Source organism: Calidris pugnax, unplaced genomic scaffold (assembly GCF_001431845.1).
Source record: "Calidris pugnax isolate Ruff unplaced genomic scaffold, ASM143184v1 scaffold20, whole genome shotgun sequence".
In the NCBI taxonomy this organism is placed as follows: Eukaryota; Metazoa; Chordata; class Aves; order Charadriiformes; family Scolopacidae; genus Calidris; species Calidris pugnax.
Window position 1 is genome coordinate 28,904,421 of NW_015094510.1, and position 16,242 is coordinate 28,920,662.

The 16,242-nt window shown below is 42.4% G+C and overlaps 1 protein-coding gene across 2 annotated transcripts in view; it reads left to right on the top strand.

The window, feature by feature from the left end:
• The first annotated feature begins 3,239 nt into the window (after positions 1-3,239).
• Positions 3,240-16,242, top strand: part of CWF19L2 (CWF19-like 2, cell cycle control (S. pombe)) — a 74,112-nt gene continuing 61,109 nt past the window's right edge. The window contains exons 1-3 of one of the 2 annotated variants that reach the window (XM_014965778.1): positions 3,240-3,367; positions 14,316-14,426; positions 15,144-15,263. In XM_014965778.1, coding sequence (XP_014821264.1) covers positions 3,284-3,367; positions 14,316-14,426; positions 15,144-15,263 — 315 coding nt within the window. In that variant the 5' untranslated portion in view covers positions 3,240-3,283. Of the gene's footprint in view, positions 3,368-10,556; positions 10,574-14,315; positions 14,427-15,143; positions 15,264-16,242 lie in introns of those variants that run through there. The other variant, XM_014965779.1, reaches the window with a different exon arrangement.

Consider the following 16,242-nt stretch of genomic DNA (forward strand, 5'->3'; position numbering starts at 1 on the left):
TTCAGTTTTTGAGATTCTAGAGTGTATTATTTGCATTGTGATTCGTCTCCTAAAAACAGGAGTATTGGAAATGTGTTTTTAAATGCAAATTTACAGTACCACCTTGTTAATGACGTGGAGGATTATGGATATCAAGAATCACACCAAATACTGTAAAAGCTCACACCCCGCTTTGAGTTCTCTTCTTTGCAACTTCCTGCTGTAGAAAACACATTCCCTTTTCCCACTCCTGTACTGGAGGAAGAAATTGTCCACAGCTGTCACTAACCTCCCTCTGCCACAGCTGCCAGGCTTCCTGTTCTCCTGCAGCTCTTCCAAGTACAGCCTAAACTCCTTCAGTCACAACTGGTCAGGTCAGCTCAGGGACTATCAATTTGCTGTTTAGATTTAATACAAATCTGTTAAGCCCATTTGCTTGGCTGTGTGCTGAGGGAGTCAGGCAGTTCCCACCTGAGGCTCTCTGCTGGCTGTCTGGAGCAAATGACAACACTGGGGTGGAGAGAAACCAGTTTGTGGGTAAGAACAGCACATCACGATCAGAGAAGAGGCCTTCCTTACTGGGCCAAACATGCACTTTTCCTGCTTCTCCTCTCTCAACCAGCCTACTTTGCTGCATACAGCTATGGACTGAGCATAGTCCTGTACTTTAGAAGTCAGGATCTCTGATTGAGCAATAGCAAAGAGCTGTAAAAAAGTTACACGGCCTTGTTGAAACAGGACACTCTGTATAAACAATACATGCCTTGCTAATAAATATACCCTTGAAGAGGAACAGAAGGCTGATAAGAAGAGAAGATGCTACCCCAAGAGGTGCCGAAAGCCAGATAATTGCAAAAAAGCATCAAGTCAGCAAAAATCAGTTGTAACTAAGGGAAAGGTAAAGGCGGCTGGGGGAGATCACAACCCTGACTCAATTAGAGACCGAGCAAGATTAACCCCCCACTGCATTGGAGCACACACACATCAGTCACGGGGCACTGTAACTTTAAAGCGAGGAATAATAGTAACCAATAGGAATTGCTAAGATAAGGTATGAACCAATAATCGTAACTAAAGACGTGTACTTCTGTGTTTTGAAATGTATACATGTATTGAAGATTTTGTGAACCCGTGTGCTAGCCTTGTGGCATACCCCCAGCACCCATCCCTGCACAAATATGCAGTAATAAAAGACCTCTGCTCCCTGTGTACATCGGCATCTCGCACACTGGGTAGATGACCCCACTTTGGGACAGCAACAGCATTAGTCAATCCTGCCGGAATGTCTTCTGTATTCATTTTGTACTGCTTTGTAAATGGCTCCCCAGTGGGGGTTCACGTGCTGCTTTTCCAAACTGCCTCTGAAGTTCTGTCACTTACCATTTCTTACCTAGTGGTGACCTGCAACAGCTTTTCCTTGAGATCTTGCTAACCGTCATAACATAAATTGCACGAAGATGCAAATGCAATTTACACATTTAATACCACCATGGAGACGATAATTAAATTACCATTATCACTTTGAAAGCATACTGTCCCATGCAAATAGCGAACAAATTACCCAAGCACTTTGCTCAGATCTTCACCTAAATAATGTTATTACTTGGCAACTGTGAACACATTTGGTGTCAGACACATTAATAATGCTCTGATCTCATCCCAAAAGAAATTATGTCCCAGACAAACATTTGCTTCACCTGAGATATAGCAGCCCTGTCAAACACTGCTGGCTGACTGCAACTTGTAAGTGCTTGATGTCCGTATTTTTTAATTTCCCTACTCCCACCTGAGCAGCCAGCATCCTGCTGTTACAGAAGCCACCAGCTGGCACGGATGCCTCCAACCAGTTGCAAATGGGGCAGAAAGTGCTGGGAGGCCATTCTGCAGGTGAGTCGTGGCAATGCGCAGCGTGGGGTGCTGCGTGGCACCAGGGTGTGGGAGAGCCAGCGAGGCCACCTGTCCCTTCTTCACTTCTCCTTAATGTTGGCCCAGAGGAGCAGCCTGGAGCTCCCCTAAGGTAATTTCAGCCCAGCAGGAGGATAAGCCTGGAGGTTGGTGTCCCCACCCCAGCACTTGGTGATCCTGTCAGTCAAGTGGCTGTTATGGTTTGAGAAAACCCATAACAATCTATTGTCGATGAGACAATTATTCTATCACCCGATGACCCCTCCCCACCCGGAAAGGGGAATCAGGGAACACAAAGAAACACAAGGGTTGAAATATAAATAGATTTAATAGACTAAGACTAAATAATTAACAATAATATTAAAAACCCGTATTAATCCCAATACTGATATAAGATATACAAGAATTATGCTCAGCCAATTCTATCAGCAGGAAGCTGTGCACTCCCAGCAGGGACAGCAAATGGCAGACACTGTGAGCACAATGGCATCAGGAGGAAGGGAAGGCCTCAGGGGTCCGGCACCGGGGCAAGGAGTTGTCTGGACCCGCCGCCATCAAGGGAGAGAGAGCTACGCAGCAAACTTTTCTAATTTATATTGAATGTGATGTTAATGGTATGAAATAATCCTGTTGGCCACCCTGGGTCAAACGCCCAGGCCTTGCTCCTCCTTGTCCCTGCACCTGGCAAGGCTCAAAAACACTAACCTTGAATCCCACAGAGCCTGGCTGGCTATAAAGTAGCTCCATCCCTGGAAGTATTCTATGAGTCCCACCTGAGCGGCTCATTCTATGAGTGAAATATTTTCACAAATTCAGACATTAGAGTCTTCTAAAAGTGCAATTTTCCCCAGCATTAGAAGAAAAGTTAGTCCTGTGTCTCCCAATCCAGGCCAGTGGCACAGGTTTGTCCCACGACACACCATTTGCCGTGACCTTCACCTGTGAGGCCGTGGAAAACCTTCCGGAGGTTGACTTTAATTATGAAGCCATGAGAGAACTTGGGGAAAGTCTGTCATGAGGCTGACCGTGTTACAGCCGGGCAGTGGCCAGGGGCACCCGGGGGCAGAGAGCTGGCGGCCGGGGACCTGCCGCCTCACCCCGTACGAGGGAGCTCGCCTCAGCCCGTACGAGGGCGCTGGGGGCCCTGTAAGGCCCTGGCCCGGCCCAGCCCAGCCCGGCCCGGCCCGGCGGGGAGGGTGCTGGGGGACCCGGAGAGGCCGTTCCCGGTGGGGAGGCCGCCGGTGGGACCACGGCACCGGGGGAAGGAGCCACCCCCGGCCCGGCCCGTTCCGCCCGCCGTTGCCAGGCACGCCGTTTACGACAGTCGGCCCGACCTCGCCGTACGGCGGGGTTGCTGTACGGCTGGTGCGCGGCGGTCGGCTTCCGGTGTGGCCTGGCGATGGCGTCCGGGTTTGAGAGCGAGCGGAGCCTGGCGGCGCGCAAGGAGGAGCGGCAGCGGCAGCGGGAAGCGCTGCTGGCGCAGGTGGGGTGCCCGGCCCGGCCCGGCCCGGTCTGGCCTGGCCTTTTCCCGGGGGCTCCCTCCCGCAGGCCGGGTGCTGGAGGCCTCGTCTTGCGCGGGGTCGGTGCGCTCCTGAGGTCGGCCCTGGCCGCGGGCTCCCGCCCCCAGGCCCGCCACGGCAGCTGAAGGAGGGGGATGGCCTGGGGAGAGTCCCCTCTGCCGCGGGGGGAGCTGGGCTGCGGGTCCCGGAGCGGCAGAAAGCGACTGGGAACTGAGTTTTGAGTGACAGCCACCCGAGTTCGTGCGTTTTGCCACTTGCAGTGGTGTTGATCTGCTTGGTGGTTCACTTACTGTGTGATTTTGTTCTTATACCGTTGGAAAGAGCATGGCTTGGTCTGTCTTACACCCTCTCTTCAGATATTTGTATACATTGATAAGATGACACCACCGCCACTCCCCAGCCTTCTCTAACTAAACTGCCCCAACTGTCAGCATTTCCTTAAATGAGACATAAAAGGCAACTTCTTCTTCTTGTCGTCTTGGTCTGTCTTTCTGTAGGAGTCAGTATTCCTCCATTATAACACTCTGGTCATGGAATAGGTAATAACTTGAACAGAAGCAGGACAGCCTCTTTTCACGAAGCCAGGATGTTACTTGGTTACATCTTGCTGTAGTGTTAGCCAAGAATCAGGAGGCTCCGACTCACAGATGCTTTGGTAGAGTTGCTTTGACTTGGGAGACCTTTGCTAATCCTGATGCATTTTATTAAAAATCTGCCTATATGCCACGTTTGGTATTTGTGCAGTAAGCTGCTGATTGTTCTTGTAACTTGTAGGTAAAGTGAATGATAAAGTAGTAAATGGCACATCAGTGAAATGACATGACCGGTTTTGAAGGAGTAGAGGGTAACTGTATGGAAAGAAAAGAGGAGGACAGGGTATAGAAAAAGTATGAGATTGTGATGATGGGCCTTTGAGAGAAGGAGGCCAGTAGAATCATAGAATAATATGGGGTTGGAAGGGACCTCTGGAGATCATCTAGTCCAACCCCCCTGCCAGAGCGGGCCTACCTATAGCAGGTTGTACAGGAACTTGTCCAGGCGGGTTTTGAATGTCTCCAGAGAAGGAGATTCCACCACCTCTCTGGGCAGCCTGTTCCAGTGCTCTACCACTCTCACAGTAAAGAAGTTCCTCTTCATGTTTAGGTGGAACTTCTTATACTCAAGTTTGTGGCCATTTCCTCTTGTCCTGTCACTGGGCACCACTGAAAAAAGACCAGCCCTGTCCTCCTGGCACCCTCCCTTTAAGTATTTATAAGCATTGATCAAGATCCCCCCTCAGCCTTCTCTTCTCCAGGCTAAAAAGACCCAAGTCCCTCAGCCTCTCTTTGTAGGAGAGATGCTCCAGGTGATGTAAGCAGCAACCAAATCTTACTGGGGAAAGATATTTTCAGAAAAAAAGATAACGAGAAAATGGCCTGAATAGCCTGTGGCTTACACAGTAGTGATGTCTTTTCTCAAGGCAAAGTAGGAAGACAGCGGATTTCAGGTGACACATTGTGCGGGTGTCTCCCTCGCACAGGTGTGGAACCATTTCTAGGCAATAGAAGTTCCCTTCAGTGACTTGAGAAGTGTGAGGTGATCCTGCTGCACGTGTACTTCTCCCTTTTTGACAAGCAGTTGAAGGGAAATTAATTTAGTGAGTGATACTTTCCTGCTAAAGTTTGTTGTTGTTAAGATTTCTTTTGCTTTATTTGAACTGCCGTATGATACGTTTAAGAGTGCTCCTTTGCTCAGTCCAGCCTTTTGGATGTTCAGAAAATACTCTTTAACTGGAAGCAAAACTTATGTAGGGCACCATTATCCTACCTTGCCTTTTCTTCTCAGCTGGTGCCACTTGTACAGCAAGTGATCTGGGGCAATGCCTCTCTTGGAATTATAGAACAGCCCTGGTTAGAAGGACCTTGAAAGGCCCCATGGTCCAACCTTTTGTGGGAAAGGGAGATGAGATTATTTAGTGCTTTGTTTAGTCACGTCCTGAAAATCTCCAGTGATGGGAATTCCACCCCTTGTCCTCTCTGTGTGGCTCCCTCCTTGTGAAGAGATAGCTTCTGTCCTCTCTATAGGTGCCCACTGGAATACTGTGATGAGGTTTCCCCTTAGATGTCTCTTCTCCAGGGAGAAAAGACCTAACTCTTTCAGCCTCTTATAGGGCAGGTTCTCCAGCCCCTTTATCGTCCTTGTGGCCCTCCTTTGGATCCTCTGCAGTCTGTCTGTGTCCTTGTTGAATTGGGGGGACCAGCACTGGACACGGTACTCCAGGTGTGGCCTGACAAGTGCTGAGTAGAGTGGGATGACCACATTTCTGTCCCTGCTTGTGATGCCCATGCAGCTGCAGCCCAGGATCTGATCTGCCTTTGTTGCTGCAGCAGCGCACTGCTGGCCACCATCCAGCTTGTTGTCCACCAGGACCCCCAGCCAGCAACGCTGCTCCCCAGCCACGCAGATGACAGACTGTGCTGGGCTCTTGGGTTGTTCTGTCCCAGATGTGGGACCTTGCACTTGTCTTTGTTAAATTTTGTACAGTTCTTGCTAGCCTGCTTTTCCAGCCTCTGCTGGTGTCTCTCTAAGATGTCTTGCCCTTCTGATGTGTCCACCCCACCACCCAGTTTGGTGCCATCAGCAAACATGGTGAGGGTCCTTTCAGTCCCATCATTGAGATCATTCGTGAAGATGTTGAGCAGTGTGGGGCCCAGTATTGATCCTAGGGGACCCTGCTTCTGACAGGCTCCCAGCCTGAGTGAAAAACATCCATCAGTGGTTATTTTATCTAAAAGTTTTTTACAATGTTGGACATTATTGCAGTAGTTGTTAAATAATAATATTTTTCCTCTTTTCTTATTTGCTTCTCTTTGCACCAGCAGTTTAATGTGAAGTAAAAGTGTTCTGTGAGGATGCTGTTTAAAATTTTTGGTATAACTTCCTCTTTCCACATATCTGTGGATGATTTTTATTTTTATTTTTTTTTAATATATTTGAAGTAAGAGATACAGCATTGAACACTTTGTGAACAGAAGTGAGGGGAGACTACTGCAAGGCTTTATCTTGGTGTATTTGGATCTTCTTGCTTGTGAAGGCAAAAAAAGAGACGCACAGGGACATTTCATGTGTAGCTAATGTAGTCAAGACAATTATTTGGTGGTTGCAATCTTGGAGGCTCCTGCATTTATTTTTGGGAAGGACACCTGGGAAACCGCACAGATCTTTGGGTCTAATAATCTGAGAAGTTTACAGAAATGACTGTTCCGTGTCTGGAAAGATGAGAGGAGATGTTCAACCAACTCGCCTTTGAGGAGTTTTAGTTATAATATATTGCAAATTATTAGTCTGCCTTCTGTTCCATGGAGTATGTTGTTAGGACTAAGATGACAGGGAGTTCCTCAATTCTGGTCACAGGTACCATCTTTTTCTTGATAGTTAGGACAGTGAGGAGCCTGAGAGAACCTTCACTCTCTCTTGAGAAGTAATTCTCCCTTGATCACTGGGCTTAGAGAACAATCTGGGATTTGCTTCCTCTTGCAGATTCGATATCCACAAAAATCAAGAGGTTAAATATACAGTAGATTTTGAAACAGTTGTAGGAATGGAATGGATTTCATTAGTACCTTTTACTTTTAAAACAAGCTGAACAGAAGGTGTTCCTTCTTGTTAATTTTTAAAAATTTATTTACTGTTTCATGTTTTTTGTTGGTTATGAACTACTTTTTCTTTTGAAAAACCAAAATACCACCCAACTCATTGAGATCTCTCTTTTAAATTTTGGAAGTGTGTTCTTTTATTTGTGTAGTCTGTCCTCCCAATTGCATTGGTAAAACCCAGCAGCTGGTAATGTTTATGATAATGATCAGTAATCAAATAATTAAGTGTTGACATGCAAATTGTTATTAAGCTCCAGAAATAGCATCTTGTTTTGATAAGCGTGATAGTTCATGACACTGCCGTTTTACTTCGCAAGTTTAGAAAGAGAAAATAATCTGATGGGTGTTTTGGTAAGTGCAGGGATGTGTACTTTTCCTAGACATAAACACATTTTTTTTGGGTAAAAATCAGCAATAATTCAATCTTGAATTATTCCTGCATCTGTGCCATGACGTGATATTTCTGTACTTCAGGGTTGCTCTTCTGTTCCCTGCTTTTATTCCATGGACTTTCAGAGTCTTTCACTCTTTGGTCTCTGAGGGGGGTCACTCTTTGGTCTCTGAGGGGGGTGTGTTTTGACCATTGCTTATGTAGAAATGCTGTCTTTTAATTGCCAAGGATTACCAATAGATTGCAAGTTTGTCTTGATAGCTGTACATATTGATTTAAAATAAAAGTTGATTGTAGGTAAATAAGACCTCACTCGGTGTTCTGAACAAATAAGATATGTTCTTGAAGCAATGTAAATAAAATGATACTTGGAAACCAGTCCACTGCACAAACAAGAAATTATGTGTTTAGTTTTACTTATTTAGGTTTCTATTAAAAAATAGAAGAGATGCACAGGCCATTATTTTTTGAAGCATCTTGTTTGATGCTTTGACTTAGACCTCTAACTTTATTTTTGGTTTATGTTTTCTGATTTATTTTCTTTGAAAATACAGCCTAAAATTTAACACCTTCCCAACCCCCCTGATGTGTAACAATATCACTGAGTTCACTGTATTTGAGCTCTAAACAAGCTGTGAAATCAGCAGGTTTTCCCAGTGATACACGATCAGATATTTCCTCATAAAAACCTAACTGTTGGGTTGTTGCAGTGATTAGTATTTGCTGAGGTGATGGGATGCTTTGGCAGTAGTTTTTACACTTGAGTGTAAAATTACAGAAATTTCTCCTTAGACAGAAATTAATAGCAAAACGTATCACTGTTACAGGTCGTAGAGCTGTTATTTGTTGGAAGTTGCTTCTGTGCTGTAATACTAAGGACCTCCTTTTTGTTCTTTCTCTTTTAAATCTGTTATCAAATATAACATCCCTCACTCTCTCTGTTGGGGGAAATAAGCGTGTCAGTACTATTATACTCACTTAAATCTTTGACTGATATTAGGAGAGTAACAGCACTGAGAAATGAATACTTCCTTCTCACAAAAAGATTTTCAGACTTCTGACAGAGCCCCTCTGTATGCATTTTTGCACGCAACATCTTTGATTTACAGACAGGTCACTCTAGAAGGCGAGGGGTGAAGACAGATGTCTCCATTGTTATAGTCTGCAAGACCTTCTAGAGCTCGCTGTAGCACAGGAATGGAGAGGCCCTACATGAACGTGAAATATCTGCCTAGGGTTTCTAGCAGTAGTAGCTACAGTCATGTGTTTGTTTGTGTTGCTGTGTCTGCAGCTGTACCAGCAGAAACAGTTACTGCCTCCCAGATGTTTCTGACAGAAGGTCGACATCTCCTACAGTCTGCTCTTTAAATTACTGTTCTGTAATGAGTGTTATCACAAGAAGCTTAAATGATTTAAGTGATGGCTGTTTCTGTGACGTGTCTTCTGTGCCTTTTGATAGGTGAAAATGACAGAGAGCAGTGACGTTTCCAGCTGGCACGGCTGTGTCTGGAGTAGGTGGAGGTTCAGGCAGCACTCTTGACTCAGTTGTGATATGGCAAGATGAGGTGGAAGCTAAGCTTTTTCTTGTGCTTTTACTGCTGTCCTCCTGAGGAAAGCTTCATGGATGTAACAGAAATCAGAATACTGAGGGTAGAAAAATAGTCTAAGCATTCACAAAAATAAGTGTGTTGCTCGCATACAGAATTGGCAGTATAAGAGCATCAGAACTGCAAGGAAGGATATGTTCAGGTTCTCTGAAGGTAGCACTCATGTAACCAGGACTCTGCAGCCCTGAGCTTCAGGGTGATGGAAGCTGTGAGGGTAATACACGCCACAGTAACCTTTCTGGTAAGTGAATATTGGAACTGATAAATGAGTGGAAAGGGTTGTATGATAGGTGGGCCTGAAATTCGAAATAAAAGCTCATTGTTTAGATTGTGGGTGTCTTATGTTGATGTCTGAAGTGGGCTAGGAGTTAGATCATTTGAACTTCTCTAACAGAAAGCTGTTGCTGAAAGGAGATTTTTCGATACTTCTTCCTCTCTTGCCCTTCCTCCCCAAAGTGCACATTTTCTGCCTCTTTCCTTGTGTTTTAACTGGTAGCCATGATGACCTTGCCAGAGGGACAGCTTGGAAGCTTGATCTGCAGGAAGCTGCACCAGGAAGCTGCACCCTGCTCTTGGTGGGATTCATTTAGTGTCAGGGTGGTTCTTGAAATGGCTTTCCCTGAGGCTGGAGCGCAGGGAAGGTGGTGGGAACACACGAGTGGGAGTGTGGAGAGGAGAGGTGTGGGAATGGGATCCTGCCCTTCATTGGCAGGAAGCCACTAGAGCAGCTTAGCTGTTCCGCTCTGTGTTGGATGCTTTTGTCACGCTGTATTGATCTGGTGGTGTGCTGTAGAGTTTCTTTTGAAAATGGAATTTTTCTTCTTTTGGATGGAGAAGTTGGCTATTGAATAATGGTGACTATCAGCTGAAGAACTAGAACGTGACCGCAGTTAAAGATAGGAAATTGGATGGACTGTTGTGGTGTGGAAAATTTTCTCTGGCCTTTGTGAGAGCTGAGATAGTGAACAGAGTAGGGGTCAGGAAAGAGTGCTAGTTTCTGTGGGCTAGGGAGGGTTTTAGCCTCCCTCCCCAGGTGATATCCCTCTATCCCTTCTGGACATCTTTGGGGGGCTGCCATGTAACAACCTCCATTTATTGTGTGACCTAGACCTTGGCCGTTGGCATCGTCTTTGGTCTGTTCTGCTTCTTCCTGGGGTGGCACCATGCGACTTGTACAGCTTCTGGTGTTTGTGGTGTATTACAGGTTGTTTAGAGCAAATTTATTCTTCGTTTAGCAGATTGTCAGCAACGATGCAGGCTGGCCTTAATGACCTGCCTAATGAAAACCAGAAAGCACTTTCTCTGAACTTTATTTCCTTCCTTATTCAGATGGGGCTGTGAAATCCAAGACCCTTTGGCCTGCTTGTGGTAAAGATGGCAAAGTTTGGCAAACACTGCTAACATAGTGCTTTAAAGTAATTATTGTTTTTATAGTACCTTACCAACAAACCTTTCAGAGTGCTTTGCCAGCTTTATGCTTCACCTCCTGCTTGTTCCAAAGGAGACTATGAGCAACTTCATCAGGGTGTCGCAGAAGTAAGTAAAGTGACACGATGCTTGCCCTTTTTGACAGGCTGCTGCTTGTAATGGTCCTCTGCGTTCCTGTGTAGCACGCATAGTCATTTGCTTAATTAACACATTACTTTGAAATACAGGTATTTCAGAAATGTCGCATCCTCTATTTTTGGAGAAAAAAAAAGTAAAAATATTGCAGCGGTGACCTAAGATGTAGATAATGTTAAATACCCCTCTGTATAGGGGAAAGGATAAATTGTTGGATATTTTTGTGGTATCATAAAGTATTAACAAACCTTAATGTGAATTAAATGGTTGGACTCCTGTGAGTTGGGAGATGTGAAACTATTAGAGATGGCCTTTGTTGCATAGAACGATAAGTCTGACAGGGGACTTAATTACAAAATGTAGAAAAGGAAGAAAAACCAGTTAGATGCTAATAAGCCCTGCATCGTTATAAAAGACAGGTAGACTAGAAAGGTAAGGCTTGAAGCTAATAAAGCAGTGTAGACAGATTTTCCTCTTCCCCCTCACTTGAAATTAGTGGGGGTGTGCATGTGTGCGGGGAAGCCATTCACCAACAATAAAAATTAATGTTGTAATTTGGTGGTAGAGGGAGCTAGATAGTTTTTTTTTTAGAGCTGGAAAGGATCAGTGGGTATTGCTGCTAACTTTCTAGTCTCATGTTAAAAAGATAATATAGGTTAAAATACAACTTCTTTGATCTTTTAAAACTTCTAGGCAGCTTTCTGTTTTATTATTTTATGTATGAATATTGTTAAGGATCTTCTCTATTTTGTGTCTTTGTCTAAGAAGAAACAAGATTTCACCTGATATTTTTGTGTCTGTCTCTCTCTTTTTAACAGTCTGGTGGTATTGCCACTACAGATTCATCTTGCCCAATCCTGTTTCATTTAGTATTCAGGAGACAGCAGTCTGCAGTTTGATGATTTCTAGTCATTCTGTGTTCTGAATATGTATTTGTGTACTTCAGCCAAAACAATGATCCACCTCTTTTATTAGGATCGTGTATCTCAATTACCTAAGTACTTGTATGTATTTTTTCTGTTTATTCTTAGATCTAATAAAAAGTATAAAAGTACCTTATTTATAATGTTAACTTAATTTTTTGCAATGTGTATTTTTAACTTTGGTAACATAAAGGAAATAGTAATTTTATTTAAAATGTAGAGAAGGGTAAGAGGCTAAATCTTCCTAGACAGGCAAAGAGCTTATTAAATAAAGACATGTTGACAGGCTGATCTTGCTTGGCCTTTATTTGAGGTGTTCATAGATTTATATGGCCAGGAGCCGCTAAAGGGGTGGAAGGGAACTGTTGACTCCAGCTGCAGGTCTTCCTCAACCAAAAGTGAGATGGAGTATGCAGAAAGCCTGTCCTTTTCCCACTCTAAATCTTGGCAATAGGTTTCATTTTTATTTATGGAGCAAACAAGTTTGGAGCCTGTTTTTGTCGTGTTTTTCCCATCTAGAACTATATTCAAGTTCCCTTTATCTCCACTGTTTCACCTCTGTTCAGTTGTAAGCTTAAGTTTTGTGTACGTGTGGCTTGTAGACATTTTGTGAGTTGCACAGCTGTGGGTATTACCCTTCACTTGTCCATGAATGTGCCATGCTTAGTTACTTTATTTTAGTGAGATCAATATTTTTAAGACAGAAGGGCCAGAAAATAATAAACCAGAAAATATCAGTCAGTGATTTCCCTGTGAAGTTTCAAGATTGTTGTGCCAGATGGATAAATGTCTTAGGGTGGTCAGTGTTAGCCAAGGACTCTCTGGATCATGGAGAAGTATCAGGAAACGTACCTGCGTTTATTGGTGTCCCGGGTGGTTTTGGTGACCCTTATTATGCTTAACAGCTATTTTACTGTCACTGAATTATAGTCCTGCTTACTCTTTTGTTGTTTTGTTTATTTATAAACTTGAAAACTGTTTTGATATCAGAATAAAAATTTCAACTTGTTCTTAACTGATTCTTTCTTTATCCCTGCCTTTTGAATTTTAAGATGTAGCATCACTTTTGTAGACTGTCAACTCCATTCTAGAGATGGAAGTCTTAGTCTTGGCTTCTTTATTCAAGGTCACTTAGACTATTTTTGTTTGTTTGTTTTGCAAAGTGCCTTCTTTTAAAATTAATAAATCTGGGTAGCTGCCTTGCTTTGCTTGCATTTAAGTGCATTAGAAAGTTTATCACCTGGGGATTTTAAGAAAGTAGACAATGAAGGTTTAGAAGTGTGCTTTGTTTGGCAACAGATGTGTAGTATTTTGGTGGTTTTTTTCTTTTTGCCACTTTCAATATTGCTAACAACAATGTTCAAAAACACAACAGTACTCCTACCTTGTGAGTTACCTTTTTTAAAACAAACCCTCACATTTAATCTTATTTTTTTAGCATGTATTTCTGTTTATTGAACCCTTATAGCGTACTGGTCATACAAGGCTTTCGAAAACAGGAGGATAACCTGTATTTCAATCAGTTCAAAAGCTGCAGGTTTCTTTCTTCGCTGTCTCAAGAAAGAGAAATTGGCCCATGGTAGGGAGCTTACTGTCGTGTGCAGGCACAGGTTTGTATCTAGGGTGGGGTTTGTTACAGAGAGCTAATAGCTGACCAGGAGGAAACACTTTAACTGGTTGTCTAATCTCCTGAGATTTTTATTTCTTTAAACTGGTTGTCTAATCTCCTGAGATTTTTATTTCTTTAAACTTTCGGTCTTTTTAACCTTGTATAAGGTCTCTTGGTGTATGTTTGAAAACACTTTCTGGTAAAACTTGGTGTTTCAGGGTGAAAACCAAACTCCACCTTTAATTTTTGCTTTGATTTTGGTTATTTAAAATAATAAGCCTGCAAACAAACAAAACCCAGAAGGAAGCTCAAACTTCCAAGACTTACCTCACACAAAATTAGGGTTGTAATAACATAAAGTAACTTTCCTCCTTTTTAATCGGTGTGGTGTTATATTGCACTTTGGGATAAAAAGTTCTCTAATGGCAAGTTATATTTAAGTAAACTTGTTTGTGAAAGTCATGTTTCTGCTGGAAGTAATAGAGGGATCTTCAGAAGCTGAAAAGGTTGTTATTTTATTGATGTGGTTTATAGAAATCCTTTTCAGGAATTGAAACAGTCTGCAATGATTATTATTCCTTCCGAAGTAGTAGTTGAAGTATTTCTAGTTTTATCTCTATAACCAGAAAGGAAAGAACATTCTGCAGCCAGAAATGCCAACCCCTTATATATTTGTATACTCCTGGAGAGTATGAATTTCTGCAGTTCCAAGTTTTGCTCCTGGGTGAGACATTTCCAAAGCTGAATGTGCACAAAGATAGGCTTGCAAACTTTTCACGTTAATGGACAGGGAGCTGTGCTTTGCGATGGTGTAATTGCCCAGAGAATTCTTTGAAATAGAAAATCAGAAGTCTGCTATATCATATGCTGTTCATGAAGGTTGTAAAAATAGAAGAATTATTAGAATGAAGAGCAGAAGTTGAATGTCTTCATATCACTTATTTAGGATGATGGGATGAAATTGGTGCTAGAGGAGCTGCAAAGCTGTAGCTTGAGGGAGGAGGGTGCATAATATATTTTAGCCTGATTTCTCCTTTGATATGTAATCCAAAAATACTTTTATTGCAGTCCTCTAAAAGGCAAAGTTATCGAACACAGTTCTCAATTTTGTGTGGCTTACAAAGGTGTGTCTGTAAGTAAATGCTACTGAACTCTGGTTATTTTTCTTCCCTGTTTGTCTTAGGCCAAAATTAATTATGAAAAGGAGCAGAAGCAGAAGCTGCTAAAGCATCTACGAGGTGAAGATACGTGGATGCTTGCTGATGTGAATGAACGTGTGGAACAACTGGAAAAGGTGATGGAACTGTAAATCATTGAATTGTGTTGTTATCTTTACAGCATGTTCATATGAACAGAAGGCTTTGGGGGCTTTAAGATGATCCTTAAAAACCTCCCAATTTCTGAATTCTTTATGCTTCAATATTAGCTTTTTTTTAGTGGAAATAATCTTTTACTCACAAAGAGGAAAAATTTCTCTCATTCAATTCCAGCCTTAATTTCTAACAAATGCAAACGAGCAAGTGCTGCCCGGCAAGAATAGTCCCATGGAAAGAAATCTGGAGGATCTAGGGCTTTTTAGCGATACCATTTATGGTCCTTTACTGGAGAAGCCTTAATGGAACTTCTCAATATCACATCCTTTAGTATTAATGTAGAAATCTGTGCAGGTATTTCAACAAAGGACAGATATGTATTGATGACACAGTGATTCTCAAGGAAATAGATTTGACTGAAATAAAGGTAGTATAGAAGATACTCTAGGTATAGTTATAGTGCCTTAGTTCCACTGAAAAAGGTATTAAGAGGGGGAAGAAAAGTCAGTTATAGATGTCAGGCACGTACTCCCCAACTCACCCCAATAGAAAAGAGAGAAGGAAGTTGAAATAAAATGTAGCTACGTCCAGCTGTGTTTTACCTTTTTGAGTGTGGTTTGCTAAGTAGGTTGTGATTGTTTTTCTTGTATGTGGGTGATTTGTTTTGCTGGGTCTCATTTGCAAATATTTACTTGTAGGAACATTCTGTGCATAAAAAAAAGAAAAAGGATAAACATTCAAAAAAAGCTAAGAAAGAAAAGAAGAAAAATAAGAAAGAAAAATCTGAAAAGAAGGATGACTTGGTTGATAGTTCTTCGGTAAGTAAGAAATCTTAAAATTCTTCAAATGACATTTTAAAAACCTACACCATTTCGGTCTCTGTGACTGCACATGGTTTGTAAAATTAAGACTCATTTTTAGCATTTTCTGTTGGGAAGAACTGCAGCAAAGTTTGTCTTTTTAATATACCTGAGTATTTAATCCATTTAAAAGAGACTGGTGTGTGAGTGCTTGTAAATTTTATAATATTGAATTCACTCATTAGGAACTACGGGATTTATAGTTTTTCAGCAGAGAGAAATTGAAAAAAAATCCTCATTCTAGGATAGAGTGGAAAAATTAATAGGTTCCCTATAGTCAGTGGTGTATCATAGTGTATGTCTAAAATTGCAAATATTTGACTTTGATTTTAAGCATGAGTTACTAGTGGCTTTTTCCATCGATGTTCAACCATAGAAGCTCCCAGCAACATGGGAGTTGTACATGGGTCTGAAGGAAGACTCAGAGTTGTGAATCTGTAGATAGTTGCCTTCATGTTGAGGGGTGCTCTGGCAAAGCACTACAGAGAATGCATAAGAAATCTGGGTGCTGCTTTCTCGTCACGTTGTATAAAACATCCTCTCAGCATTTTGCTGTAAGTCACTTAGCACTGTGATTTTTTTTCTTTTCAGTGAGTCTCTTTTATTGAGTGCAGGAGCATGCAATACAATGTGATTTATTTTCAAGGGGCTGATATCAGAGGTTAACTATGCTTTTCAGTGTGGAAAGTAACCTAAGGCACAAATATCCCACGTTTCCCATGGGAGTCATCAAAACCCCTCAGATCACATCAGTGAGTCCAGGATACAGCACTGTCCTGGCTGATACTTTTGATCCAAAGTCTTTTACATGAACCTGTCATGGGAATAAACAGCAGGGAAACTCCTTCAATGGCATCCTATTTGCTTCAAGTGTAATATCTCAGTACACTGTTTGCAAGTGCAAGTATAGAAAGTTGGATATGAAAATAGGAGATAG